Below are 27,456 nucleotides of genomic sequence, written 5' to 3'. Positions count from 1 at the left end.
TCAAGTATTTTACTACTCAGCATATGTAAACTGGTGAAAAATAGTACCAGTACATTACTAAATCTAGTACTTTACGCACACCAGTCAAACTTCAAATGTATTTGATTTTTAACACTGCAATGGTAAGAGGAGCCAACAAATAACCGTGGTTTAGCTTATCAAATGGAAGAATTTCAGGGTCACTGCAATGTCAAAATGCTCACAAATATGTGCGCTTTACATGAGTCGTTTTCTATCATAAATCCCGACTTGTTATACCTGCTGCTCGTTGCTCAGCCAGTGTGACTGTGGTGAGAGAATGTTGATGAGTGGAATGTTGGTGAGTGTGTGAGTCTGTTGGTGGATGGGCTGAGCAGCAGGAAGGCTGCTCCTGGTGGGGCTCTACGCTGTATCATCTTACATGAAATAAACTTACATGGAAACTACTTGGATCAGACCTGCTTTTATACATTTTGGCGACAATTTTATTGGCAAAGAACCTACATTTGCTACCTGAATGGACTTTGAGCATCAAGATTTGAGTAAGTGGAAATTATAGAAGAAGAACTGGAGGGAGCCTTGCTTCTACAGCAACTAGCAACCCTGAGCTCCACCAGTGACCTTGACATCGGTTGCCCCCAACCCAAGTGTGCCAGTTCTTGATGTATTTATTTCAACTGCACTGGAGCTGCAGTGTCTCTGTAAATATTTTGCCTGTCTGCTGCAGCCGCCATTTGGGTCATCTTGCTGTGTCCCCGTCACTACTTGAACTGTGTCTCTCCACTACTGTGTAAGGATTTGTGCCACATTGCTGTGTCCTCTGTGCTCCTTGCCCACAACCTGTGCTGCTACTGTCAGTGGTGTGAGCCCCCATGGTACTTTGTGTTGTGAACGGTGTCATGCTGCAGGAGTTTCCTCACTCCGTGGGAACAGCAACTTTGATGGTGCACTCTTGGAAGGGAATTTTTTTCACCACCGTTTGTGTTATTAATGTACTTCGAGGAGGAACCGTTTTTAGGTCTCGCCTGACCCAGCGCATGCGCTGGTCTGGCGAGACTTATTGAGAGGGCTCCAAAAAGTGCTACCAGGCCAGCCTAGAGCTACAATGCATGAGCCTGGGCGCGTGCGCCGCTTTTACCGCAATTACTTTCACTTTCGCGGCCACACGGCCGCTTTGATGTTTGATCGTGATCACTTGTTACGTTTACAGTATCGTCCATTCATGGACACCGTTCAGCAGCGCGTTGCAGTGTCCCTGCGCGGACACCATACCTTCAGTGAGGTCACCAGCTGTTAACTGTCAGGCTGACAGTTGACAGCTGATCGCCGATCTGACTAGATGTTCATAGCTCCAATTGCTGTAGGAGCCTGTGTTGGCGTAAATTATAAAAGAACTCATTCCAATTACTTTGTGTTGGCGTTCTTAACAAAGTGGCGACTAGCGCCAACACGGAACCCACGGACTATAATTTAAAAAAAAAAATTTTATATGAAAAGTCAGTCTGATGGCAGTTCCAGCAGAAGTAAAGAAATGAAAGAATTCTGAGGCTGCGAGGTAAAAGGAGATTAAATGACTTCATGGAAAAGTATGACTCGTTTGAAGAAATTTAACGGAGAAATACGTCAGTGAATTCACCAAGATTTCAATCAAACTCATCGTGCTACGCCTCAATGGTAAAGAAGATAAGGTATTGATTTCTACATAAAAAGTGATTTTAAACCAACAATGAAATATATGCGCAGAGCAAATAGAATGTGAGGAAACATTCCAACTGTCAAACCAACGGAATTCACCGTGAAACAACAGCTGCAACCTACGTCACCGCGTTAGTGACGTCATCGACGTGGCGGCCATTTTGAATGTAGACTCTCTTCAATAAAGTAAGCAGTTTAGTTGTTAATTCGACGTCACCGGCGCCATTTTGAGAAAAACGTAAAAAAAAAAAAAAAACATTCGCGTTTCCAGCGGACCTGATACAATCTGAGGCACGCTACGGAGGAAAGACTTGTGAGCGCTAGACGGATCATTCAAATGAGTAAGACTACACACCATAGCGGTGTTTTGAATATTTAAAAACTTAAGCCCTTGTTGTTCCCTTTTGCCGCCTGCAAAGACCTGGGATGTAAATTGAGTGAGATACACAAGTTATACTCAACACATGAGTTTTTATAAGCAATTCATTGGTGCGCGTGTGAACATATACTTATTATAGATATTCATACAAGTCAAGACAACTTTAATTTAGTGAATATTTTCACACACTTATTCTTGGTGTAATTAAAACAACATATTAAAGGCAAAGTCAAGTGGCCACCATGGCTTCTGGTTGTGTGTGGAACCTGTCACCACCAGAAACTTTCCTACGTGCTGGGGGAGAGCCTGCCCTCAAGTGGGAAGAATGGAGAGAATATTTTTTAAATTATATCTCCACATTAGAAGAGGATGAAGAGGTGAAAGCAGAGAGGAAGTATAAAATGCTCATGCATTGTTTAGGAGCAGGAGGCATAAAAGTATACAATGCCATCAACAAGAAAATCAGAGCAGAAAATGAAGGTGACATGTTCACCAACGCAATTGATGATCTCAACACGTATTACAAACCGACAGTTTGCGTTGGAGTCGACCGTTATAAATTCTTCCATAGGAAACAAGGAGAAAACAAATCAAATAATTATTGCGTGTCTGCACTAAAAAATCTGGCTATAAATTGTCGTTTTGGAGCTCTTCATGACGAGTTCATTAGAGATCAAATAGTGATGCAGGGTTCAAACTCTAACATACAAGATAATTTGTGGGCAAAGGGTGAATACCCCCTACAAAACATAATAGACATAGCAAGGAAGGCCGAACTCACTGGACAATGTGATAAAGCGGTTCTTTCAGAGACAAAAGAGAAGAAAGAGGGCTACACTGTTAGCAGGGTGACAGACAGGAAAAACTTCAACAGGCAAAATTTGAATCAAAGAAACTACAAAACAACTTGTAAGAGAAGTGAAACAAAGATCTGGGGCCACTGTTACAGCTGGCTGAGCGCATCACATTTAGCGAATGACCCTAAATGCCCTGCAAGAGAAGTAAAGTGTACACATTGTGGTGTAAAAGGACATTACGTCAAAGCCTGTAATAAAAGGAAACCAAAAATGGTCAAGGTGGTTGAATATAATGATGAATTTAAAGAGAATGAAACAGACACTGATGACATTAACATGTTCATACTAAATATAGATGAAGAACAGGACAACGTCAACAAAATAAGCACAACAAAGTCGATTACTAAAACAAAGAAACCTATATGCTGTATGACAATAGGGGGTGTAAACATTGACATTGTTGCAGACTCAGGGTCACCTTACACAATAGTTAACGAGGATGTTTGGAAAGAAAAATTTGTACCAACACTTGGAAGTAAACTAGAAAGACCAGATATAAAAATCAGATCGTTCACAGGAGAGCCCATAGATGTTTGCGGCTACAAAAAATTGAACTTTATATACAAAGGTCGTGAAGCAGAAGGCAATCTATATGTTTCAAAAGTGGGACCATCAGTACTAGGATGGATGGATCAGGGCAATCTGGGTATCATCCTAGACCCAAGTAAAGTGGAACCCGTGTTAAGCTTATTCGATAACAAAGATTATGCTGATTCTCTACTTTAAAAATATCCCAAGGTATTTAGTGGAGCAGTGGGTGAGTTGAAAGGATATCAAAATAGGATCAAACTTAAACCTGTGACTACTCCCGTAGTACACAAAGCAAGGAACATCCCATTTGCGATTAAAGATGATGTAAAGACCCAATTAGACCACCTCATGGGCGAAGGAATAATTGAAAAAGTAGACGCATCTGAATGGGTCGCTCCACTTGTCGTAGCAAAGCGGCCCAATGGCAAGTTGAGGCTCTGTGTTGACCTTTGTGATTTAAATCAGAACATTATTGTGGAGCAGTACCCTCTACCAAAAATTAATGAAATGTTGGCTTCTACTAAGGGTGTCAAGTGGTTCTCTACAGTTGATCTAAAATCTGCATTTCACCAGGTACCCCTGCATCGTGACAGCAGATCCCTATCTACATTCATCACACCTTATGGGTGTTTTAGATTTACAAGAATGCCATTCGGCTTAGCCTCCGCGGCTGCAATGTTCCAGAGACTCATGAATAACATTTTTGAGGGAGTGCCTGGAATTCTGCTCTTCCAGGACGGCATCTTAATTATGGGCAAAACTAAGGAAGAGCATGATTGTAGAGTTGAACAAGTGTTGGAGATACTTGACAGAAAAGGTCTTACTGCAGAGCATGCAAAATGCAAGTTCGCCAGCAGTTCTGTGAATTATCTTGGACATCAAATAACTGGCAATGGTATCAGTCCAAAAAAAGAACTCCTACAGGCAATAAAAGACTCACCTGTGCCAGCAAACAAGGATGAGTTGAGATCCTTCCTGGGATTGGTAGAGTTCTACTCAAAATGTATCAGGAATTTCGCACTAAAAATGTACGCACTAAGACAGCAGTTAAAATTGATGAACAAGTTTGAATGGACCAAAGAATGCGAAGAAGCCTTCCAGAACTTAAAGGCAGACATGTACACAGCTTTACCCCTTCAAGGCTATGACCCTGCATTACAAAATTATGTAACAACAGACGCAAGTAATAAGGGGTTAGGCGCAGTTCTCACTCAAAAGGACTCCAAAGGGGTCGAATACACAGTAGCTTTTGCCTCACGCTCGCTTACACAAGCAGAAGAAAAATTTTCGGTAATAGAACGGGAGGCGCTAGCTTGTGTGTGGGTCTTGGAGCATTTCAGGCAATACATTTGGGGCAGAATCGTACATTTGTGCACTGATCATAAACCATTAACTAAAGTACTCACAACAAAAGGTTTGTACACTGCTTTGCCAAGATTGGCTAGGCTATCAGTACGCCTATTTGATTTTGTGTACAAAGTACAATATGTCCTGGTGTGAAAAACGTGGTTGCGGATTACCTAAGCAGGATGCCCGTCACTACAAACGGCATTGATCAGAACGAAATAGATGAACCGTGTATAGCAAATGTCCTAGAACAAACCTGTGGAATTAATAAAGAAGAGTGGTTCTTTGAACAAACAAAAAGATGACATCATCAGTCAAGTTTTAAAAAAAATTAATGAGGGGTGGTCTGGAAAAAATAAATTACCTGAACCTCTTAAGCACTTCTGGGAAGTCAAGGATGAATTGTCCCTAGAAAATGGATTCCTATTAAGAAGTGGGAGATTTGTACCACCTAAGTCAATACGATCTAAGATACTTAGAATATGCCATGAAGGACACCTAATGATCGCAAAGACTAAGAGCAGGATCAAGAATATGTATTGGTGGCCAGGGGTCAGTCTTGATGTTGAAAGAACAGTAAGAGAATGTAGTTTGTGCATGAATGCTGACAAAACACAGGTGGCGTTTAGACCGCCTTTGCACCCCATTTCCTGCCCCTCAATGCCTTGGGAGAGAATAGGTATTGACGTAATGGGACCAGTGTCAGAAGATCTTGAACAATGGTATTTGATTGTAATCATAGATCACTTCACCAAATGGCCGGAAGTTAAAATTACAAACAAACCAGATGCACAAAATATAGTAAAATTCATGGATGAAACTGTCGCGCGGGAAGGCCTCCCCAAACAGATTGTAAGCGACAATGGTGCGCAATACACGTCAGAAGTATTTAGGAATTACATTCTCAGACACAGCATCAATCATAGGACAACATCAGTCTACCATCCCGCAGGCAATGGTGCTGTCGAAATATTCAACAGAGTCTTAAAAGGCACTATCAAGTTTGCAATCAACAGTAACCTCAACTGGAAGCAAGAAATTTTCAGAACGGTGTGGGCATACAGAATCACGCCTTGTGAAACGACGGGACATAGTCCATTTGAACTGATGCGGGGAAGAACACCTCTTTCAAAGGACAATGTTGGCTGGATTAAAGCAGCTAAAAGAGTACATTGGTCTGCAAGACAAGTCAAAGAGAGACTTACACAGTCCCAGCTCAGAACAAAGAAAATCTACGACGAAAAACATGGATGTAAATATGTGGAACTCAAGGTGGGAGATATGGTCAAAGTGAGGAGAAGTTGTCACGTGGGTAAGACACAAAACAGATATACCACTCCATTGTCCGTACGTGAAGTGTTTTGCAATTCAGCACTCCTGAGTGATGGTTGAGTATGGCACTTCTCCGCCCTTTCTGCATACAAAAATCAAACAATGGAAAAAGATGACTCCGTGCAGACAGAATCCATGGAGAACTCTCCGCCGACAACCAAAAACAAAAGGACCACCATTTATTCCTCAGACTGTGAGTCCGACTATGAGTTCCCTGCACCAACTGCCATGGCAGAGTGCAACAAATTTACATCCATCTATACGCCTGCTACTGTGACTATCAATCAGACTAATGCTATGAGAGCCAGGCGCATGTTGCCGCCTACGCCGTCAAGTGATACATCACCGCTGATTAGCCGGAGCCGAGCTGGAAGGTTGTTGGGTCTACCGGTTAAACTAAAAGACTATGTCTGTGAATGACTGTCACAGTACCTAGGAATGGAACTTCCAACTATCGTTACATTGTCATTTTGTTTCTCATTTGCAAAAGGGGAAGATGTGTTACATTTACAGTATTGTCCATTCATGGACACCGTTCAGCTGCGCGTTGCAGTGTCCCTGCGTGGACACCATACCTTCAGTGAGGTCACCAGCTGTTAACTGTCAGGCTGACAGTTGACAGCTGATCGCCGATCTGACTAGATGTTCATAGCTCCAATTGCTGTAGGAGCCCGTGTTGGCGTAAATTATTAAAAGAACTCATTCCAATTACTTCGTGTTGGAGTGCTTAACATCACTTTAACTTTCGCGGCCGCACGGCCGCTTAGCATAGCCAATAGGTCTCGCTTTTGGGACCTTATAAGTATTTAGTTATGCAACTGTTGCATGGCTAAACACTTATAAGGTCCCAAAGGCGAGACCTATTGGCTATGCCAATGCTTGTTTTAATCATTTCACCTGCTTGTCAGTCTGATGCCATTTGCTGTGGTTTGTGATACACAGGTATTTCTTTACCCTCTACGAGACTGTCGTTTTTTTGAAAATTAAATTTAAAATCTTTTCACTCACCTGCTTTCAACCGGCGTTCATGGTTCAGCTCACGCAGTGTTCTCCAGCTCGTGCTTATTTCCTCTGCTTCCACGCTGAGCTGCTCAGACGTGCCGAAAGCGGCTCGGCTCAATGTTAAACTGCGTGCCTCCATTTTCTACTTTGGTCCAGGAAACTGCGTCTGCCTCGATTAGCAGACAGCCAAGTGATCCGACCTTCTCCTCAGTAATTTCGAGCAGATAACCGGCTAATCTTTAATTTACTTGTCCTTTTCGTTTTCTGCTTCAGTGAGACCGCGCTTCAGATAAGTCTGTCCCGTTTTGTTGTGGAGATCTTCAAGGTACTTTCCTAGAGCTGTCTTGTTGCAGCTATGGGCTACGCAGAACTTGGCAAGATGCTCAAACAGTGATACAATGTTTGCCGTGTTGAAGATGTGCTGGTAGGGGGGAGGCGCATTATTATTTTTTTAGTTACCTGATCACCTCTTTCATCATTCTGCTCTTGCGCTAAGCGGAGTACAAGTTGCGGTGTTCTTACTCAACTACCTGTGGCATCCGGCTCTGGGGAAGTTGGAGAAATGACTTTGTTAACGAGGCGAGTATATTATCTGGTTCTTTATGACATGGAAGATTCTGGTTCCTGATTGCTATCTACGTCTTCATAGCTGCTGCGTATAGGCACTGTACTGTACTTCGGGTGAGAGGTCGCTCACCGGAGTAAAAGATTTTCGTTCTGTTGTTTTTTCCAATTTATTCCTGTTGCTCTTTTTTTAAATGTACTTTAAATATGTTGTTGTACAAATTACATGTGAATGAAACTTATTAAGTAGTATTTCATGATAACAAAATACACAGAGGTGTTTGTGGAGGATTGCTCTTGAAACCTTTGTTGTTTGCTAAGGTGTTTATTTACTGCTCAATACTGCTTTTGAGGGGGTTGTGTGCCTGTGGAGGATTATTATTACCACCCTCTCTTTTATTGTGCTGCTGTTTCCCACTTTGATGTGGTTGTGGGATTGTGTGGAAGTTCCACCCACCTTAGTGCAGATTGTTTTTGAAGAGTTAGTGTTTTTCTTTTCTTCAGATTGCTGTTTTACTTACATTTTGCAGGATATTGAGTTGTGCATTTTTGTCATGTTCCGTGTGGAGCGCCTTTCCACACGGACCACCCTAACTTTGGGTTTGGGTGAAGGGCTGTGTTAAAGCAAGATGTGCAAAGAGTGTGCGTTTTTGCTAGTGTGTGCGGTTTTCTTTCAATTCTTATTTGGGTATTGCGTTGTTCATATGTTTTCTACGAGGATGGATGTGGAACTTGGTTGTTCCTTTCTGGGTTTCACGTGGACTGTTTTCCACACTTTCCACCCATGCTTCGGGCTTGGGTGAAGGGCAGCTGTGAAGTTGTTGGTTTCATGTGGAGCGTATTTCAACACTTTCCACCCCTGCTTCAGCTCGGGTGAATTTTTAGTGTTCTTGTTGGATGGTTTTCTTCTACACCTTGTGGTTGGCACCCCATTTACTTTACTCATGTTTGCCTGGCCAGCTAGCATGGTGTAGGTTTCTGGGTTTGTTTGTGGTGTGCAGTGTAGTTGTGTGTGTATTTTGCTGTTGTAGAAAGGGTGATGGTGCATGAGTGTATCTTTATTATAGCACTTGTGTTCTGTTTTCTGTTTCTTTTTATTTCTTGAAGCTTGATATTTTCCACTTTTTATCTTCATGCTGACGTTTCAGATCGTTGTGGTTTTGCTTATGTGTGGCAATGGTTCTGTTATCATTCTGTTGCATGCTATTGTTCTTATGTCATCTTTTGCTTGCATCAGGTTGTATTGCTTTTCAATTTAGAGTCTTTCTGTAATTATTATAAAGAAAGGAGATGGGTTATACCTGCTGCTCAGCGAGTGGGACTGTGATGAGAGAATGTTGATGAGTGGAACGTTGGTGAGTGTGTGAGTCAGTTAGTGGATGGGATGAGCAGCAGGAAGGCTGCTCCTGGTGAGGCTCTACGCTGTATCATCTTACATGGAATAAACTTACATGGAAACTACTTGGACCAGATCTGCTTTTATTCACTACAAGACTATATGTCATTCTAGACAGAAAACCAATTAAATAAAAGACATGATGAGTTTTGTGGGAGAAGGAGCATTTAGTCTGTCTCCCAATTGTCACATGTTAAACAAGAAGTTGAGACCTCTCATCAATGGCAATACATTGAAGGAAGGGTAGAGAGTGATAACTATGGAAACTGTGAAGAAATTATCCATTATTACTGTTTGCCCACCCAGAGGGAGGAGTTCAGATCACAGGATATGGTATTCTAAACCAACAGTTGGAGACTTAAATCTTTCTAAAAACAGGTTAAAAGGAAACGCTGGCTAAAATCTGTTATAAGTGTAAATAAGGTCCAGGGCATATAGGTATGCAAACAGGAGCATTGTGAGCAATACTAGGCATTGTTAGTGCTCGTTCCCTCCTTGACTCCATGCACGCTTCTAAAAATCATGGTTTCATTTTTTCCTTACAGCTCAAGTCAACTGCCCCAGTGTTATCAAACATTTCTGCCATTCCCAATTGACAAAACGCTTTCTTGATATATGCAAGCCATGGAATATAATGCACATTGTCTAATGAGACAGTCTGCTAAAAAGGCTCCAACCAAATCCGCTTCCTGATTGGCCCAGCATTTTGTCTATAAAATCAAAGGTGTCAGCTTAAGCATATCCTCCATACAAGACAGACCTTATTCTTCATGTCCTATAACCGATGCAGTATTTCATGGTACAGACAATAGTCTGCAAATAAAACTATTTTCAGTGTGTTGCTAATCGTCTGAGTTGGTATAAACCCAGATACCTGCCCCATAAGTCCCCACAAATAAAGACTTACTTTTATAAATAGTAATTATTTCATTAACTGGTTTCTGTCGGAGTTTGTGAGCAAATCTAAACACTGCGTCATTTGATTGATTAAATTGTTGGTTTCTTAGCGTTATCATGGGTGACCAAGTCAAGGAGGAATTACATAAAATCCTAAATAATTAAAAGTACTTGTTCTGCACAAGCTCATCCCTTCTAACCAGCAAATTCTAATTTTTGTTTTAGTTGACCCACATCAATATGAAGGATTTAGTAAAGTTTACTTTTATATCGAAGCCCTTCATAAATGACAAAAAAGGAATCTAATAAAATCTCAAGGCCATTTGCTGTTCTCGAGACGAGCACCGCATCACCAGGGTATAGCAAAATTGGGATGAAGCGATAGCCCATCTTCGGCATATCAGTGCCCTTCTCAAGCAGATATTTGCTTTCATTATTATGTATAACAGGAAAAGGAAAGTTGCTAAAATACATGCCTGTCGGCCTCCTCTGTGCATCCTAATGGGTGAGGTTAACTCTTCTGCAGAGATGTTTCAGCATGCAATCATTTTATCAGTATAAGGAGACCTTTTTTCTACCCCCAAGTGAGCCAATATGTCCCACAACTTTGTTCAATTTACCAGGTCAAAGGTGCTGGAAAGGTCCATAATGCTTAGTGGAGCGTGCCTTTCTTTGCATACATGTATTTCCCCACCACAAGGTACAAATTTAAACATTGCTAAATTGAATAAACCACATGTTGAAAACCAAACTGGACTTCTGACAAAATCTTGTTCTTCTACCCATGTTGCAAGAAGTGCCGAAATAACCGGCCCAAGGATCTTAACACTAAAATATATTAAAGAAATTGGGACGGTAACAGGTGGGCTCACTTCTGCTGCCCTTCTTGAAAACTGTTATGATGATATCATTATTCCAGGATTCAAGGTGTTGTTCTAATATGACGGATTTAAATACATTAACTAAAAGCAGAGCCCGAACAGGTATATTGGATTCATAAAGATCCACGGGAACCCTCATCGGGCTCTGGTGTCTTCCATGCGGCACTCCTGGATATCACCTAGGCCAATTCCTCCACGTTTATTGAGTCATTAAGGGCTCTCATATCTCTCGCTAAAGGTAGCCCCATAACTTTCAGAGCTAGATCTTCCTCTTCCATGAGGAAGACCTTAGTATAATGGTGACGACAGATGTCGTCAGGGATTAGGGAATCCATCTTCGACACACCAGATTCTGCAGAAAAAATGGGTGGTTCACTACCTCCCAAAACCTCCTAGAGTCTTTCATTCTTCCTGCTTCCGCCACGTCCTGCCAGGCTCTCTGCCTTATATTAGCCTTGCGCACCATCAAAACATCTTTGTAGTTGCTGCAAGCTTGTTTAACCTCTGAGGGGCATCTATGATTAGTGTGAATGGCAGCCTTTAACTGTTTCTGAGCAGCTGTGTAGGCAGAATCAAACCATCTAAAAGGCTTTGTCTCAACTCTATGCGGTTTCGTAGTTATTGATTCCTGGGCTGATTCACTAATATTATTAAACTTTTATATATTTTTTTGTAATCTGCAACTAATGAAAGGCATGTCAGGAGATCTAACATATTTGTACAAATGAGTTTGGAGATAAAAATCTGGGTGATCCCTATGCCATTCTAATTTAATACCCTCGGATTTGGAATAAACGCAGTTTGTGAGATTTCCATTAGCTCTCCTACTAACCTATTTACCTCCCCCAACTATGTAGGAATCTAACTGTAACTCTACTATTCCTTTCCACCCTCCCTTTAATCTCTCTCCTTCACCCACTCTACAGCCAACCCATCCCATGGTCCCACGGTCTTCAAAAACTTTCTTCCCACAACAATCATTCAACATTCACTGCCTCAAAATGTGAATCCTTACTCGTCAAATGGTTTTCATCTCCTATCATTACAAACATATTCTTACTGATTTGCAGACCTCCACTATACAACCCTGGCATCACTGACTCTTTGCTTGACACCCTCTTGACAGACCGTCGCATTATGTACTTCCACCTCACCCTACCCGCCATCCTTCTAAATGCAATCCAATCAAATTCTAAATTCCCCCAAATTCACAAAAGTTCTCGGAAGTTCTCAGAAGAAACTAGCTCGACTTCCCCTCTGATCTCTACTTCCTACCATCCCCAGGATAACAGCCATACAGTTCCACTTATGGCTCCCAAGTGTCATTGACAAGATTATCTCTTTCAGGTATTCATCAACTATAAAATGCCAGCAAAAAGCAAGTAGGCTAATACATAGACACCACTAACAACAGAAGCCAAAATGCTGGAAAGACATTAGAAAAAACAAATAACTATTATGACAAATAACAATCATCTGCTCAAAGGATACTCCTAATTATATAAATATAAAAGCAGAATCAAAAAAGAAACAAATCTCCTTCTCCTTTCAGATCTCAGAAGTTACTTGACCTCAAATACATTTTTCAGAATAACTACCTTATTCAACATGCATAAATGCATTGCATCTAGAGACATTTACTTCCAAAACGACACAAAACACCAGGAAAGCATTTCATCTCAAAAGTCAAATATCTGAAAAACCGCCTTAACTCAAAAAACAAAGAGGAAAAAAATAAAAAAGATTTAAACCCACATCAGCTCTCAAATCTTTCGACTGAAAATAACCATGATCTTTTACTTTGAACTACCTTTCTAGTAACAAGCTAACAAATCTTATCATGGCTTGAGGCGCAGCATAATCACCAACATACCCACGACCAGACACCTATCCTAGGACATCTTCGTTTATAGTAGAATTCCCATCCCAACCAGAGCTATCATCAACTAGTCCCTAGCATCAGAATGTTTCTGAAAGACCTCATGACCCGCCACATTAAACCTATTCTAAGAAAACAAGGTCCAACCAAGAAGTTCTTTCCAGGTATCAATCCATATCTAATGCTCCCTTTTATACAAACCCACCAAAACAAACACATTTCAGCTCTCATGGCATGCTCACCAAACCTTTACTCACACTGTTCTGCACCAACTGATGATTAAGAAAAGCAAAACGTCTCACACTATACACAATGCTTCCAACAAAAGCCACACTACAATCCCACACCCATCCTACCATGCACTCGGAAAGGGCTGTCAGGTTGGACAATCACTATCGGATGGCTATGCGGCCTTGACAGTGATATGAGGTGATGCATTAATTCTGCAACAGAATGCAATACAAGCATGGGGAGCCATTCTCATTTTAACAATAATCACCACCAGTCTGAAGATAAAAGGATGAGCAAGTGTTTACAAAATATCTACATATGTGTAAGTATAAAGCATAAACCAAACTAGGAAACCCTGAATAAGGTTCAAAACAAATGCTGAATTTGGCAAAAGAATAACTGATTTTATTTCTACAACTGTAAAGTGCCACATGCCAGGCCTTCAGAGCATTTGAGGTGATGAACAAAACACCTTCATCAGGTTGTCCAAATAAAAACAAGGAAATCAGAAGAAAAGACATAATAAAGAGAATGGATTTTAATAGTTTCACAAATAAATACTGTCATAGCACATTCACAAGTCTCAGTAAAGGAAAAACAAGCTAGCAATAAATATTGTGGCATGAGGTTAAGAAAAAAAACTGCAAATTTAAAAAAAATGTGAGTCTGAAGACATATTGCAGATAAAAAGCACTTAAAGGTTATGCTGCATATACTACACAGCGCTAAGTCAATGGTAAACAGTGTACTTTACGAGCCAGATGTACAGGGCTGAGTTTCAATGTTGTGTTGATGGGGGTAAACGAACACAAGTCACTAATAGAGGAGTCCCAAGTTGTAGCTTTAAGGGTAGTAAGTAGGATTCTTTGCAACGTTCTGCAGGCAACCTACCCCCACTTGTAGAAGATCTGGACATTTATTGGTGGTAGAGAGATTTGAAGAGCTTTTAAAGCAGCAGCTTAATAAGTGCCTACATCAAAGGACTCCTAAAAGATCTATCTGCCGGAACTAAAAAAATCTAACCAAGCAGCACTGGTGCTTGAAGGACGTCCAGGCTATCTAAAATCAGACCAGTTACAACACTAAAAAGCAGAATCATTTCCTCATTTTGATGCTGAGACGGGGGCTGTGGAGCCACATACTCTAAAATAAATATTTGTCAAGCCCCCTTCCAAGACTTCGGAAATGTATGGACATTTTGGAGCCACAATACTGTACTTACCTGAATGTCCCTTAGTAAATAATACACACTGTCACACATATACTGGCCCATCTCCATCTAGCTCAGTCATAGGAACGATGTGCCTCTGGGAGGGATCTTTCGGACTCTACCCTAGTTTAAAGTACTAGGCAACCCAACTCGCTTGAGGTCGTCCTATATTTCTGACTTGGAAGCATGATTCAAGCCTGCTTCCTGAGGCACCCTAAAGAACCCAAAGCTATGCTGTTCTTACGCAGTTACTCATTTAATTACAATCATGAAAAGCAGTAACATAGTTGCTTAGGTGCTGAAATTAGCTTGCATAAATTTAGGGGGAAATGCTCCTAATCGTTTCAATCTTTAAATTGAGACTGTACGAATTAATTTCACACCAAGCTTGAGTGAACAGAATTTTATAGTACTATAAAATGAGGAGTAAAGTGGTGCTCTATTATTAAATGAAGACTCACTTCATGCAAGTCAAGCAAGATTAAAAAAGTGTACGGCCCATTTTTACAGTTGCATACTAATTGGTGGAAATACGCCTTATTTAAATTCAAAACACATTGGGGAACATTTGTTTCAATTGTGGTATATGTTACATCTATTTGTGTTTCTGTGCACTCCAAGGAAGAAATACAAATAACAAGGCACTCACTGGAGTATTTTCCACACTGGTCAGAGTGGGGGAGATAATTGTACACATGATTGGACAACACAAACCGCATAAGAAATGTTCCATGTTATTTTTAGCTACAATTGCACAGAATAGAATAATCTTAAAAATAAAATTCACTAGATAGAAATCAGTAGGGAGGACACAAACCAAATGTAATAATTTTGTGTCATCTTTTTGAGGTTCCTTTCAGAATGTAAAGGAATAGAACTAATGAAATTGTGAAACCGCAATAAACTAAAATTCACAACATTAACACTGTACCTGGATCTAAAGGGCATTCGTTAAGTTTAGCAAACTCAGCTGGAGTTTTTCCCATAAGAACACAGTTAGAACTTCGAAGCATTATGGGCATTCTGTAACAGAAACAGAAACAATCAAAAAGTTTCATTTATGTATGAATGCAGCGATTATATTTTTACAGCCAACTGAAATCCAAATGGCAATACAACACTCAGACATATGCACAAGTTTTCCCCCCAGCCTAATAGTATCCCATAAAAGCTTCTACTTGGAAGCCATGATAAAAAGCCTTTATTTTTATACAACCCTTAGGGCTACAAAAATTTCTATTTCATATTCAATATAGATGGATTTAAAAATTAGTCGAGTTCATAAGAATATGAACCTTAAACATTTAACTTATAGAGACCTCTAAATAGATCTAAGTAACTTCTAGGTAAGTATGAATAAGGTTGTAAGACAACTCAACTTACTCAAGTAAAAAACGCTGACTCTAGAAAGTTTATGTAAAGAAAGGTGCTTACATAATATAGTCATTATCATTCTATTTTTTGTCACAAGCTTTATTTGGTTTTCATAGTATATACAATGCATGAAGTTAATATGGTTCTGCACTTCCAGTATGACCAAATATTCTGTTGTTTACATGTATCTTGCGTAATGTCGAAAGCAGATCACAAGCAGACATTTAACCAGCACAGAATTCAAAGCTGGTGCTGTGCAGCGCCTGTATACATTACATTACTAACCCTAAATAAGGTAACTACAAACTCCCTCCCACCCGCCCCCCCCCCTCCAGCTGGCAGCAATCAATATTCAGAAAAGGGGACATGGACAAACTCAGTTATATTGTCAGTACCCTCCTGATGGATCCAAACTTGGACAGTAGCGTTAATACAGTATGGTATGTGGGAGTATACGACGCAGTTCCAATTTTGTAAACAAATGCATACGATATCTATTGCACAATATTCGGGTGTTACGCCGCCAGTCATTAACCTACTGGTTGCCACATAGTGTCCAGCCAACTCAGGGGCATTAAAAGTGGGGATAGGGTGATCGGCAGGTCTAGGGTTTCTAAAGGATTCTAGTAGGGCATGGGCATCCCACTCCATAGCTATTGGTTTTTTTTCGTAATCTCCTTTATTCTTCGCTATAGAGCACACCACTTTCTACCTTCCCCCATCCCTCTTGCCCACTCGAAAGCCCCGGGGGGGAGGGAATAATCATTCAAAATATTATTCATTTCAGATAGTTAAGGGAGTTTTATAGCAGTGTAGCAAGAAACAAATAAAACAAGATAAATACATTAAGTAGCACTTCTTCTAGTGCATACACTAGCAAGCTACAGATTACTCTCCTTTAGAATATCCCAGGTGCCATACTGGATCCAGAAAATTATCCCAGTAATGACTCCAATGTGTCTCTTTATGGCACCATTAGGATCCATGGAGAACTCGCTACACCCAGTAAGTGAGAGAGCAAAGCTGTATTTAGGTGCCACTCCTGCATTCTCAAGTCAATTTCTTCACTTACTTCGCATCCTGAGACATGGACCAGCCTAAACAATGTGTTGGTCACAGCATCCCGATATCGAACTTGGGACCTTAATACGATGTGCAGATGTACACTCTAAAAGAACGAGTAGGCGGGACAGGGTGGGGAATCTGTGGTTAGAGTATCTCACCTTTAGAATAGATACCAAAGCAATACCTTCCAAAAGGTTGAGGGTCTGAGACGCAGACTCGTACCAAGATGTCTTGCAGAACCGAGTGGACACAATGGCCCTCTTTGTGGCCCTGGCTGTCAAGGAAGTAGTACTTATGAAATGTATGCACTCAGGACTGCAGACATCACTCAGTGACTGACTGAAGTCTTGAAGGCCTAAAGTTAATCTGAGGAACCAACAGTCCTTTGGTCTCATTTGGAGCTCAGTGGAATGGCAGCGCATGTAAATCAGTTATGCTCCTGCCCCACCAAACTTGCTGTTGCCCCGCTCTATTTAAAGTCTGGGTAACTGCTCGGTTGATATGGATACATCTGAAGCATCAGCTGGCTTTACTGGCCTGTCTGACAATAGACAGTCAGGTTATCATGACATATGCCCAATCCAGGGCGACAACCGCTGGCCGGAACCAGCATGCAAGACCTTAGGGCACAGAAAGAACTCTCCATGCACAGTACAAGCGTCAGGAAATTTACATTTCCAATCTGGCAAGCTGACAAATAACAGATGTTCTGTTCAATCACAAAGCGAATGAGCAATAAAGATGCCTTTAAGTCATATTTCTATCTTCTCACATTTGCTCTGCATTCGGAGACAGAGATCAAAACATAATTTGTCTTCTTACATTTACTTTTCTTTCTCTATCTGCGAAATTAGAGGATTTTATAAAGTGAACTGCCTGTGTGAAGTGTGTGAAAGGAAAGGTTGTAAGATGTAAGGCTTTTTTTCCTAACACAACATTTAAATAGCTAGTAAGTGAACTGCAGAAATATTTCAAAACATATCAGTAGTTATCAATTCACATTTTTGTAATTCTGGGTGATGAATTTTTTTATATAAATAAGGAATATGCTACTTACCAGTATGCATCTGTTCTTGGCATGTAGAGCTGCAGATCTACACACTTGTGCATAGATCGCCATCTGGTGTTGGGCCCGGATGTTTGCAGTTGTTTTTCCTCTTGGAAAGTCTTTGGAAGGCACGAGGTCGGTGACTCCTCCTTTGGATCGTATTGCGCATGGGCTTCGGCTCCATCCTCAGATTGTTTTTCGCCAGCAGGGAAAGATAGAGCGTAGTAATTACAGTGAAGATGCCCATGTGTGTTTTATCTAAATAAGACAAACTGTAACAGATAAAGGTAGCCGGGGAGGCGGGTGGGCGTGTGTAGATCTGCAGCTCTACATGCCAAGAACAGATGCATACTGGTAAGTAGCATATTCCGTTCGAGGCATATGATATGCAGATTACACACTTGTGCATAGATTATATAGCAGTACCCATCCTTAGCTGCGACCACCCGTATCTGTTGCAGTGGTTTGAAATAGTGTTTTGAGTACAGCCTGGCCCACACTAGCCTGTTGCTTAGTTTGCACATCTACACAATAGTGTTTGGTGAAAGTGTGCGGTGTTTACCATGTAGCTGCTCTGCAGATATCATCTAATGGAATGTTCCCTAAAAATGCCATTGAGGCCTCTATTTTACGTGTAGAGTGGGCTTTAGGGGGAACGGATAGCGTTCGTTTTGCTTTGTAGTAGCAAATCTGAATGCATTTGACAATCCACCTGGCTATCCCTGCCTTGGAGATGGGGTTGCCTTTGTGTGGTGGTGAGAAAGAGACAAACAGTTGTTTGTGTTACGGAAGGGTTGTGTTCTCTCTATGTAGTAGAGTAAGGCTCGTTTGACATCTAATGTGTGAAGAGCTCTTTCTGCAACGGTGTGTGTTTGCGAGAAGAATACTGGTAGTTCTACAGATTGGTTTAGATGAAAGGGAGAAATGACTTTAGGGAGGAATTTTGGGTTGGTACGTAGAACAACCTTGTTATGGTGCATTTGTAGATAAGGTTCTTGAATGGTAAGTGCTTGAATCTCACTGACCCTTCTGAGGGAAGTGATGGCTACAAGAAAGGTGGTTTTCCATGTTAGGAAATGAAGTTCACACTTGTGAAGTGGTTCGAAGGGAGGCCCCATTAGTCTGGTGAGAACGATATTTAGGTTCCACACAGGTGAGGGTGGCACTCTGGGGGGAATTATTCTTTTAAGGCCTTCCATGAATGCTTTAATGGCAGGTACTCTAAAGAGTGATAGATGTTACCTATTTTGTAGGTAAGCAGCTATGGCTGCAAGGTGTAGTCTAATGGACGTGTAGGCTAGATTGCATCTTTGTAGGTGCAGTAAATAGCCTATGATGTGCTGAATGGACACATCTAGGGGATTGATGGTATTGTTGTGACAATAGACAACAAAACGTTTCCACTTGGCGGCGTAGCACGCTCTAGTGGTGGGTCGCCTAGCTTCTTTGATGACGTTCATGCAGTCAGGGGGAAGATTTAGGTAACCGAATTCTAGGATTTCAGGAGCCAGATCGCAAGGTGAGCTAAGCTGGGTCCGGGCGCCTGATCTCTCCAAGGTTCTGGGTTAAGAGGTGTGGAGAGAGGTGTAACTTTTGGTGTGGTACTACAGAGAGTTCTAGCAGTGTGGTGTACCACGGTTGTCTGGCCCAAGTTGGAGCTACTAGGATTAGTGTGAGGGAGTGTTGTTGTAGTTTGCGCACCACTAATGGAATGAGTGGGAGAGGCGGAAAAGCGTATGCAAATCTGCCTGACCAGTTCATCCATATCGCATTGCCTTTGGACAGTGGGTGTGGATATCTGGCGGCGAAGCTTGGGCATTTGGTGTTTTCGTGGGTGGCAAAGAGGTCTATCTGTGGATGCCCCCATATTTGAAAGTACGGTTGAAGAACTTGTGGGTGGAGTTCCCACTTGTGGAGTTGTTGTGTCTGTCTGCTGAGCAGATCTGCCACAGTGTTCTGGACTCCTGGGACATGTTGGGCTAGAAGAAAAAGTTTCTGGGGTATGGCCCATCTCCATATGCTCTGTGCTAGCTGAGAGAGCTGTGGAGAGTGTGTGCCGCCTTGTTTTGTATATAGTACATGGCTGTCATGTTGTCTGTGCGGACTAGGACTGCCTTGCCTGAAATCTGTGTTTGAAAAGATTTTAGGGCTAAGAAGATGGCTAGTAACTCCAGATGGTTGATGTGGAGTAACTTTTGTTGAGGTGTCCACCTGTCCTGCATGGTGTGATGTAATAGGTGAGCCCCCCAGCCGGAGAGCGATGCGTCCGTCGTCCGTACTATCTGAGGATCCGGGTCCAGGAACGGTCGCCCTTTGGAAAGGTTTTTGGTGGTCCACCACTGCAGAGAGCGATGGGTACGACCGCCTACCAACACCAGATCTGTTAATTGACCCTGGGCCTGGTTCCATTGGCGCGCTCAGCACTCATCTGGAGTCTTGCGTGAGGTACTATGAATATGCAAGAGGCCATCATCCCGATTAGTTGCATAAACACTCAAGCTGGAAGGGAGTGTTGTGCCGTAAATTTTGCGCGTAGAGCCTGAATGCGTGTGATCCTGGCCAGACTGGGGTAGGCTAGCGCTTTTGAGGTGTCTATGGTGGCACCGAGGTATTGTTTTACATGGGACGGTTGCAGATGGGACTTCATGTGGTTTATTGTGAAGCCCAGTTGGTGAAGGAGCTGGATAGTGGCGTTCGTGTGTTGTACACACTGGTTGTATGAGTTGGCTTTTATCAGACAGTCGTCTAGGTATGGGAAGACGTGGATGTGTTGTCTCCGCAGGTATGCGGCCACTACTGCTAGGCACTGGGTGAATACACGTTGTGCTGTTGTGACTCCAAATGGGAGTACTTTGAATTGGTAGTGTTGGCCGTCCACTACAAATCTGAGGAACTTCCTGTGAGAATTGTGTACAGGAATGTGGAAATAGGCGTCTTTTAGGTCTAAAGTGGTCAGGAAATCGTTCTGGGAAAGCAGTGGGAGTACCTGTTGAAGTGTTACCATGTGAAAATGGTCGGAATGTATGTATTTGTTTAGGGGCCTGAGGTCTAGGATGGGCCGTAGAGTCTCGTCCCTTTTTGGTATGAGAAAATATAGGGCGTAGACCCCCATATTTTGTTGGTTGGTAGGAACCTGTTCTATCGCCCCTTTTTGTAGGAGGGAGATTACCTCCTGCTTTAGTAGTGTTAGAAGTTCCTGTGACATTGGGCGTTGTCTGTGCGGAATGTTTGGGGGTTAGATATTAGTTCTAGGCAGTAGCATGACCGAATTATTTGTGTTACCCATTTGTCTGAGGTGATAGTAGTCCAGACAGAAAGGACATTTTGAAGTCTGCCCCCAACCGGAGTGGGATGGTCTGGGGGTAGTGGAGGGGAGTCATTGGGCAGGTGCGGAGGCAGAGCGGGCAGTTTTTGTCTTGCCTCTGCCTTTATAATTGTTGCCTCTGTATCCGCCTCTTTGGTAACCCCTGGTAAAGGTGGATTGGGTAGGGGCATTATATGTAGTGGAAGCAGTGTCAGAGGAGTAGCCCCTGGATGTGCTCCGAAAGGAAGAGCGGCGAAAGGAGCGCCTGGGAGGATGTGATTATAAGGCTCCCATAGACTTCGCCGTATCCGTGTCTTTTTTCATCTTTTCTAGGGCCTCATCCACTTTTGGGCCGAACAGATGTTCCTGGTCAAAGGGGTGGTTCAGGATGGAAGCTTGTACTTCTGGTTTAAAACCTGAAATCATTAGCCAGGCATGGCGACGGAGGAGGATGCTGGTATTAATGGCTCTGGAGGCGGTGTCAGCTGCATCTAGGGCACAACGGATGGAGGTATTGGTGATAGTTTTGCCCTCCTGAATGAACTTGTTTGCCCTATTCTTATATTTGTCAGGGAGGTGTTGCATTATGGCTTCTAGTTCGTCATAATGGGCCCTGTCATATCTTGCTAGTAGCACTTGTGTATTAGTGATACGCCATATGTTGGCAGCTTGTGATGCAGTGTGCTTGCCGGATGCGTCTAATAGTTTTGACTCTTTGTCAGGTGGTGGTGCTTCGCCTGATGCTTGGGAGTTGGCTCTCTTACGTGCTGTAGACACTACCAGTGAATCTAGTGGTGCCGGCCCTCTGATGTAGGAGGGATCTGTAGGGGCGGCTTTATATTTTTTGTCAATTCTCGGGTTAATGACCCTGGCTCTCACTGGGTCTTTAAAGATTTCTGGCACGTGTCTAACAACTCCTTTGAGCATGGGCAGTATGGAGGTGGCCCTATGCGTAGTGTCAAACGTATCGAGAAGGAAGTCCTCCTCCACGGGGTCGTGTGGAGATCCACTCCGTGATAGTGTGCAGCCCTCTGTAGTAAGTGGTTGAACCCTAAGGAGTCTTCTGGTGGGGATGGTCTCGAAGGGTAGAGATCATCTTGTGGGACGTTAGAAATGTCAGGGATGTTGTCGTCCCATGGGTCTGGGGAGCCTGTGGGAGTGGGGTCCCCTGTTGGTAGGTCATGGGGCACGTCCCCTATGTCATCATAGACATTATCATCATCATCCGGAGAGGGTGTTGGGGAATGATGAGGCGGGGGTGGAGGAGAAGGTGGAGGAGGTGGGGGAGGTGGTGAAGGCATTCTGAAAGGGGAGGTAGCAGAGTCCTTACTCTTTGGAGGTGGAGCTGGGGCAGGTTTTTCCAGCTGTCTCTTTTTAATGCTGAGCATTAAATGTCCGGTTTTGGGGTCCTTGATCAATGTCTTTTGCAATGGATCAGGTGTAAAGAGTTCTTCGGATGGTGGTTTGTTCGTCGGCGCCGAAGGCATCGGGCCGGTGGTTTGGTTTTAGAGTCTGTGCTAGTTTGCTGTTTGGAACTATGCGGCCTGGAAAGGGCTGTCTGTTTATTCGGTGCCGAGATGGTTTTCGGCTTCGAGGTATCGGTGGCCTTGTGTTTTTTGCTCGGTTCCTGGGATGGTGTCGGTACAGAGGAGGTGGAGCTGGTTTTCGGTGCCGAGTGCCTCGGTATGGAGCTCGGTGCCGAGGAGGAGGCCATTTTCTTTTTCGGCGTCGGTGCGGAAGAGTGTTTCTCGGCACCGACGGTGGGCTGGCTCGAGCCCGAGCCGCCGGAAGGCCTAATCGGCTTCTTTACTGGTCCCGAAGGTGCGGTGTGGGAAGCAATGTCTTTGGTCTTACCTAGGCCCAGAGACGAAGGTGTGACCGAAGCCTTTTTCGATGCCGTTGAGGGTGCGGGGGGTAGTTCGGTACTCACGACCCTCTGTGCCGGAGTGATGACCTCCACATCTGAATCGTCGGCTTCGGAGGCGCTGACTAGGCCCTCGTCTGTGTGGTGTTCTTCTGGAGCGTCGACGCCTTCCCCGAAGATGTCATCTGGAATCACCGTTGACGAGTGTGTCATAGTTCTCCGTGCCCTTCGGTCCCGAATGGTTTTCTTGGATCGGAAGGACTTGCACGCCGGACAGTCTCGAGCCTCGTGTTCAGGGGAGAGGCAGAGATTACATACTTCGTGGAGATCGGTGTGGGGGAATTTGGACCCACATCGAGGGCACTTCTTGAAGGGAGTCCTTTCCATTAGCCAGGACCGGAGCTTGGGTAGGCCCGAAGGCAGTCTTCAACGACTGGAATCGAAGGTTCTTGATCGATGAGCTGTGTCGAGTGTGGGGATCGCGATCGAAACAATACCGCTAATTATGGTGAGGATTGCGCGTCGATAGAAGAACTGGAACTGTTCGGAACCGGAGCGCGAAGATCACATCCGAGCCCGATGGCGGAAAAAAACAATCTGAGGATGGAGCCGAAGCCCATGCGCAATACGATCCAAAGGAGGAGTCACCGACCTCGTGACTTCCAAAGACTTTCCAAGCGGAAAAACAACTGCAAACATCCGGGCCCAACACCAGATGGCGATCTATGCACAAGTGTGTAATCTGAAGCTCATATGCCTCGAACATATATTTTTAATCTGTTTTTATTTCCTTTAACATATTTTAACAGTTACAGGTTCAAGGATCATCATTACAATGGTAATAGGAGTGTCAGATATACAATATTCTACCACATTTTATGCATCATCACATCAACAGTCCACCTCTCGCAACAATAGCAATGATGTATATGCAGGTAGTGTCATGTGGGAGTAGATATGTCATGTTCAAGAGCGTGTCGCGAGCGAAAGGCGGTAGATCCACTTAGGGTTGTCTCTGTGTGGTACTAACAGTATAATATTTCCATTTTAACTCGTGGGTAAACAGAGGCGGAGGGGAAAGGGACTGAACAAAACAATAATAAAGGGAGGAACTTGGCCCAACTGGAATGCTCCTGGCCCTCGTGTAAGACAAGTGTAGGTGCAGTTTACATCTTCGAGACTGTAGACTTCAGGTGTTACATCAATTACGGGAGGCAAACACGTAACTCCAAGCTCAGCACTTCCACATCAGTTATGTATGAAGTGGGCTGTCCCTTCTAGTCTCATCTCTGTTAAGGTTATGGTGCCTGGGGGTTCTAGTTCTATCGGTATGTCTTCTGGAGCTTGTCCAGTATAGCGTTTCATTTAAGAGCTATAGGGATTTTGCGGAGGCCCAGTGTGTCTTCTGTACGCAATGCAACACTTTCAGCTCTGGCCCACACCAGTAGCGAGCGCCCCCAGGCTGTCGGGTTAGGGGGTTCAGATGATTTCCACCGTCTTGTGATCAATCCCTTAGCCACTAGCATACCTAGACCGGGAAAGCGGGAAGTGACTCTTTACCGTTTATTTATAGGAAAGAGGTGTAGGATACATACTTCCCTCATACGTCGCACAGTGCGCCTGTGCAGTTGGATAATGCGGAGATGACTGAATGCCAGTATGTGTCCAGGATTGGGCAGGCCCACAGTATGTGGAGGAGGACAGCATCAGCAACAACATCTTGGACAAGCAGCATCTTTGCGGTGGAAGTACCTATTGATTTTGGCTGGCATGAGGTATGCTCTCTGCACAATGTAGTATTGAATAAGGTGGAAACGAATGTGATTGGGGGCTTTCTAGTATTGCGGCCCATTCTTTGTAGCTGTAGGGACGATGCATGTCTGCCACCCAGCTTTGCCTCAGGGGCAATAGCGACACCGCTGTGTAATGTCGCAGTGAGGTGGCAAACCATTTCGTGAGATGCCTTCCCTGTGCCATGACATGTAAATACTGGATGCTCAGATGTGTTCAAGGTTCATTCGTCAGGTCCCCTCCACCCCCCAATGCAGCAAGTAGTGAAATCTGCAATAAGATTTTTGTACAGCAGAATGGATAAACTTGCATATTTGAAGGTGCTCCGATATGTGATAATGAACAAAAAGGCTGCCCCAGAAAATAAAATATTTGACTAGGATCACACAGTTTAAGACCGGTTTACGGGTGAAGTACATTACAGTTAGGTCGAGTAGATTATTCTAGTTACAATAGCTGCAGGCCCAATAACATTTTTATGATTTGAGGCCTTTATCTGAGTACTTTCAATCCACTTATTTAAAATGAGTACTCCTTGAGTAATGGAGTAGGCAACAAGCCAAGTTTACTTTGTAGCACTTTTTCAAAATCTTTAGTGATTTATGTGAAATTTGAAGTTTAGCGCATTCAAGTCTGAAAGGTCGATTAATTCATTATGGATGAATTAAAAAGCATAACATATTTACATGTAAACGGCCTTTTCTTTGCAGCCAAACAAAATAGCACACAATTAGAAACACAAATGGGCTATATCTATCCTTACCTCCCAATTGGCAGGGCATTGCGAATAATTCTCTGGCTTCCTCTGGTGTATTCTATATCCACTGTTATCGGAGCAGAGTAGGTCATGTCACGAAGGCGACACTAAGAGAAACACATTTCAACATGCATGCAAAATCAGTGAAATATGTATGCTTCTTATCATACGGAGTGTACTAAAGCCTAGCAACAAACTACACATTCGTTATTATGATATTGATAACATGCTCAACTTAATTTTTATGATATATATATATATATAGTCACTATTTAACATGAAATTAAAGGACTCCTGTAGGAAAGTGCTCCTTTTAATATGGTTAAGCCCCACTTTTTACCTGACTTTGAATGCAACTTTGACTGAATGTGCACTGGGTCCTTACCGGTGCATGTGTTCTTTCCCAAAACTGTACCTTTATTGCCACAATTGTCACACCTCTGGCCCACGTATAAGCCCCTTGCAAAACGTACCAGTGGTACCAAGGGCTTTGTGACAAGAGAGGGTCTCTAAGGGCTGCAGCATGCATTATGCCACCCTAAGAGACCCCTCACCAAACGCATGCACATCCACTGCAGCCTGCGTGTTTTGGTGCAACTAAGAGTCGACCTCGCACGCATCCCTGTGTGCCAGGCTTGCCTGCATTGCCAGAGGCATAGGTAGGTTAGCGCTACAGCAGGCTTTACAGCCCTGAGGCAGGGTGCACTATAACTCTGGTGAGGGCATAACTGCATGGGCAGATATTTCCCTATACAGTCCCAAGTTTATTCTTAGACAGTATAAGTGTATGGTGAAGGAATACCGAATACATGGGCTCGGAGCTAGTCAATATGAGTTCCACAGCTCCATGAAGGCTTCACCGAATCCCAAGATATTTGGTACTAAATATCTCAGATTAATGAGCCCACACTGATGGCAGCATTGGATTCATTAATAAATGCACTCAGCGGTGCCCCCTGAAAACCAAACCAACCGGTAGTGTGTAGCTGACTGATCTGTAGCAGCCTGCCACTTCCAGACATGTTTCTGACCCCTTGAGGTGGAAGCCTGTGCTCTCGTGGGTCAAAAACAAAGGCTGCTCTGGGTGGAGGTGCTTCACACCTATCCCCAAGCAGGAACAGCATTCAAGGGCAGTGAGATTCAAAGGCTTCCTTTCCTTTGTTATGCTAGCCAGGGCCTCTCCAGCTAGTGGAGATACCCGCGACCCCCCGCCACCCTCCCCACCTTCCCCCGCCCCTTGACCAAGCCTCACTTTAGGCGGCACTGTCGCCAGGGAAATTAGTAAGCAGTAGAGATGTGCCCTCTCAGCCAGGACCACCCCTCAGGTGTCCTGAGCTGAAGTGACCTCCTCCTTTGAAAATACTTCATAAAGCAGACCAGCATGGCGGACGCACTTAAGGCGAGCTCCTGTAGCCCGACACCTTATCCGCCAAACATCCTGCTGAATCGGCATGCATAAATATTCTTGTGCCCCCACAGAGAATCCCTACAACAGCCTACACTTGTGCGAGGGGAAACTACATCGCTAGCCGCTGGCAGTGTGCTACAGCTGTGATTGTCGAGGTGGTGCGGCCCGGCGGCCTGGTGGTGACGGAGGACAGGTGTGCGCTGCAGAGCCGGACGACTCACCCCTCCTCCCCATAGAGATGGTCGAGGGTCCCTGGTGGGATGCGCTGGACCGCCTGGAACATTGAGAGCGCTAAACCGCAGACTTACCAAGGTGAGGGCCCGCCCCATCTTTCTCCCGATCCACAGGGTCCTGTGCTGAGGAGGGCCGCATTGGGGAGGATTGGGGCCTCCGGGGTGAGAGGCCCAGCAGAATCGAGCCGCTGGAGACAGTGACCTCCCCGACATCGGCGGCTGAACCGAGCCGTGGAGATTGCTTCAGGCCAGCTGGTGCGGCCGTGGTGGAATGGCCTCCGGGTGGGACCTGCTGGAGGCGGTGCAATGTTCCCAGTACCCTGCCCACTCCCCTGGCCCTCCTCCCTGAGTCCATGTGGAGTTGAAGAGCGACGAACACCGCTGCCGGGTGCAACAGGTGAGCGCTGTAGTGGCTGGGGAAGGAGCTGGGAC

The 27,456-nt window shown here is 43.8% G+C and overlaps 1 protein-coding gene across 2 annotated transcripts in view; it reads right to left on the bottom strand.

Moving 5' to 3' along the window:
* POLR3B (RNA polymerase III subunit B) overlaps positions 1-27,456 on the bottom strand; it is a 1,087,861-nt gene that overhangs the window by 804,795 nt on the left and 255,610 nt on the right. Inside the window, exons 6-7 of one of the 2 annotated variants that reach the window (XM_085652533.1) lie at positions 25,390-25,490; positions 15,112-15,203 (exon numbers count right to left, since the gene is read on the bottom strand). In XM_085652533.1, coding sequence (XP_085508659.1) covers positions 15,112-15,203; positions 25,390-25,490 — 193 coding nt within the window. Of the gene's footprint in view, positions 1-7,128; positions 7,361-15,111; positions 15,204-25,389; positions 25,491-27,456 lie in introns of those variants that run through there. The other variant, XM_085652534.1, reaches the window with a different exon arrangement.

The sequence above is a fragment of the Triturus cristatus genome, chromosome 4_1 (genome assembly GCF_964204655.1).
Source record: "Triturus cristatus chromosome 4_1, aTriCri1.1, whole genome shotgun sequence".
Taxonomy (NCBI): domain Eukaryota; kingdom Metazoa; phylum Chordata; class Amphibia; order Caudata; family Salamandridae; genus Triturus; species Triturus cristatus.
Note: the sequence above shows the minus strand (reverse complement) of the source record. Positions and strands in the feature narration are given on the sequence as shown.